We start from the raw sequence: 3,452 nt of genomic DNA, 5'->3' as shown, positions 1-3,452 counted from the left end.
ACAAAGGGGGAGGAAAAGGCGACGACGACGACGACAAGTAGCGTAGGCGGCCATCGTACGTGAGCGCGGCGAGCTGAGCTGAGCTCTGCCTGTCGAACAGCTGGGAGCGGTGGCGGCCGCGCGTTCCCTTCCGTCTTCCCCTCGAATGTTACTACGTACCAACAGACGGCCAGGAAACGCTCGCGAGCCGTGCGCCGGAAGTCAGCCGGCTGGTCAGTAGTGCGTCCCAGGTTTGGGGTCTGGCTTGTCACGGGGCGTTACCATTAATTGACTGAGGCCAGCTCGCTTTCTTGGCGTGCGAGAAACTGAGAGTGTCTGTATGGACCGGCTCGACCGCACCGCTGCTGGCCAGCTGCAGCGGGCGTACGTACGCTGGGTCGCTCGGTCGTTACACGTAGCCACGCCACGGGACAGGCTCATTAGTGTGCAATCATGGACCGGTCGACCCGGCTAGGCGGGCCACGCAACCGTCCGTGTATCCGCCGCTACCTTCTTGCTCTCGCTCGCTCTCTCTCGTCTCCCCCCGCGCTCGCCCGCCCGCCCTATATATACCGGGGTCTGCCGCACTCCAGGATCTCCAAGAGCCCAACGCAGCTGAGCTACCACAGCTCCCTTGCCCTCCTCGACCTATCTATCCATTGCATCCCACCGAGCAAAGAGGAGAAGGGTAGCAAATCTACTATCAGTTGGTTTGTGTGTTCGAGGAAGAAGAAGCTGGTAGCATGGCTTTCCTGAACATGGAGCAGCACACCTGGGCCTTCACCTTCGGTATCCTAGGTACTTAATTACACACATGCATCCATCCATGGATCCATCCTACATTCTGTGTGCAAGTGCTTCTGTTTCTTCTGCCCTTTTGGAAAGGATCATCGATGATTCCGGCTTACTTGCACGAGTTGGATCCATGGTCCTTGCCTTGCTCAACACACCCTTCTGCCTGCTTGTGTGCCTTCTTCAATCTCTTTCATTGAGCTAAGCCAGCGTTTCTGTTCCGAATAAATGGAACTGCCAAACCAAGCTTTTAGCCTCTAATCAAGTGGTTACACCCCAGCAAAGAAAGGGAACCAACATGCTTGTTGTGTGTACGTTCACGGAGACAAACAAACGTACACACAACTGATTTTCTTTCCTTGTTTCCTTTTTTTTACCAGACAGCATCCACCCTAGTTTTCTTGTTTTATTTATTCTCTCTTTTTTTTCGTTGGTTGACACATAACTGACCATCTATCATCTCCGTTCTTGGTTTTGCAGGCAACATCATCTCACTGATGGTCTTCCTTTCACCACTGTAAGCAACCTCAACTTAACTGCACTCTCCTGTTCAGTCTTCAGAAAAATATACTGTAACCCTGCATAGAAAAATATACTGTAACCCTGCATACATCTATGTAGATCCATGCATGGCCCTTGTCATGTGTATGTCTTTGTATATATTCAGACTAGAAAAATATTTTAATAACTAGGAAAAAAAGGACCACGGTACGTCGTACAACACACATGACACATGTCCATGAATACATGACTGACGGAAACGGTCACTGTCATCTACACTGTTCTAGAATTTTCGCTTATATACCTGAGACAACATAACGCTGAATATTGTTACATTAATTACTAGTGTATATTACCAGTAGGGTAAAATGTGACGAATGTCACTGTTAGGTAGGTGCAGTGCAGTGCAGTGTACTACACATATCCGGGTTGTTAGTTAGTTTAGCTCCTCTGGTTACGCCAATGATTACTTACTTAATCTAGGTAGGCCCAGGTAAAAACAATTCATATATGCTGGTCGATGCATGGTCATTATTAACTCTGACGAATCTCTGATGCTCGCTTGCAGCCCGACGTTCTACCGTGTGTACCGCAAGAAGTCGACGGAGGGGTTCCAGTCGACGCCCTACCTGGTGACGCTCTTCAGCTGCCTGCTGTGGATGTACTACGCCTTCCTCAAGTCCGGCTCCGAGCTCCTCCTCACCATCAACGCCGTCGGCTGCGTCATCGAGAGCCTCTACATCGCCATGTACCTGGTCTACGCCCCCAAGAGCGCCAGGCTCCTCACCGCCAAGCTCTTCATTGGCCTCGACGTCGGCCTCTTCGGCCTCATCGCCCTCGTCACCATGCTGGCGTCGCACGGCACCCTCCGCGTCCAGGTCGTCGGCTGGATCTGCGTCGCCGTCGCGCTCGGCGTCTTCGCGGCTCCCTTGAGCATCATCGTAAGGACCCATTTAATCTTACAGCTAGATCTCTTTAAGGTTTGTGGATTGAAGGGATTAATTAATCTTGATTGTCTTCTTGCTGGTGCAGAGGCTTGTGATCCGTACCAAGAGCGTGGAGTTCATGCCCTTCTCGCTGTCCTTCTTCCTGGTTCTCAGCGCCGTCATCTGGTTCGCATACGGCGCGCTCAAGAAGGACATCTTCGTGGCGATGCCCAACGTGCTGGGCTTCTTGTTCGGCGTGGCGCAGATGGCGCTTTACATGGCGTACCGGAACAAGAAGCCCGCCACCGTGGTACTGGTGCACGAGGAGATGAAGCTGCCAGAGCACGTCAAGGAGGTGGCCGGCGGCGCCAAGCAGGGCGGCGCGCCCACCGAGGGGAGGATCAGCTGCGGCGCCGAGGTGCACCCCATTGACGTGCTCCCTGCCGTGGCCGACGAGCAAGCCGCCGCAGCGGCCGACGAAGACGTGATCCGCGACGACCAGAACATGCTCAGGCCAGAGCAGCCGGCGGTCATCAAGCCTGACGTCGCCATTGTCGTCCAGGCGTAGATTAGGTTTATCAATCAGCCCCGTTATTAATTCAGTAAGCCGGCGATAAGTGGGTACGCTCAGCACACATGCGGGCCTTCCGGCGTGGTCGCGTACGTGGCTGGCCAGAAGTTGGAGCACTGTGTGGCTGCATCAGGTCCGCGCATGGCATGGCTGGCTGTGCATGCAGAGATCCAGCTTAGCTAGCCCGACCGACTGCATGCCATGTATGAAGAGAGACCAGGAGTGAGAGCGAGTGTGAGTGAGTGAGTGAGTGAGAGAGATGCATGCTACAGCAGCTTTGTACTGTATTATCAAACATTTTATCAGCCTGTCACATGCATTGGTTTCTTTTTAGTTTACTTTGTGTCATTGTCGATCCATGCATGCAGTCGCATAAATAAATTTGGGGCCCATTTATTATTCAGAACAGAAACGCTACTCTGAAAGAGCTCATGAGTTTCGTGTAAAAACCTTGGAGAGAAAGAGAGATGTCATAGTTTTTCTTTTCTTTTTGTGTGTTAAAGAGAGATGTCATGGTTAGGACTTAGGAGGAAGATATAGTAGTGAAAAATGTGCGAGTCATGGCCTCGATCGTCACCCTTAACCGCACAGCTAGCGTGCTGGGTCAGGAACTATTCGAATGAAGGAAGCACAAGAGGCTGTGCGTGAGGATTCAACTATCTTCCATGGTTTAATGATATCTT

The 3,452-nt window shown here is 52.1% G+C and overlaps 1 protein-coding gene across 1 annotated transcript; it reads left to right on the top strand.

Moving 5' to 3' along the window:
- Window positions 1-552: 552 nt before the first annotated feature.
- On the top strand, window positions 553-3,107 carry LOC123157400 (bidirectional sugar transporter SWEET15). The gene is made up of 4 exons (XM_044575676.1): window positions 553-777; window positions 1,252-1,288; window positions 1,841-2,213; window positions 2,305-3,107. Exons 1-4 carry the CDS (start codon window positions 723-725, stop codon window positions 2,764-2,766), a joined length of 927 nt encoding a protein of 308 aa, XP_044431611.1. The 5' UTR covers window positions 553-722; the 3' UTR covers window positions 2,767-3,107.
- The last annotated feature ends 345 nt before the right edge of the window (window positions 3,108-3,452 follow it).

Source organism: Triticum aestivum, chromosome 7B, assembly GCF_018294505.1.
Source record: "Triticum aestivum cultivar Chinese Spring chromosome 7B, IWGSC CS RefSeq v2.1, whole genome shotgun sequence".
Classification (NCBI taxonomy): Eukaryota; Viridiplantae; Streptophyta; class Magnoliopsida; order Poales; family Poaceae; genus Triticum; species Triticum aestivum.
The sequence above is the reverse complement of the archived record's forward strand: the minus strand, read 5'-3'. Positions and strand labels throughout refer to the sequence as shown.

Excerpts from the sequence above, each read along its gene's own strand:
- LOC123157400 (XM_044575676.1), top strand. The coding sequence starts at position 723 with ATGGCTTTCCTGAACATGGAGCAGCACACCTGGGCCTTCACCTTCGGT. Across the intron at positions 1,289-1,840 it reads ATGGTCTTCCTTTCACCACT|CCCGACGTTCTACCGTGTGT; the intron begins GTAAGCAACCTC and ends GCTCGCTTGCAG. Across the intron at positions 2,214-2,304 it reads CGGCTCCCTTGAGCATCATC|AGGCTTGTGATCCGTACCAA; the intron begins GTAAGGACCCAT and ends TTGCTGGTGCAG.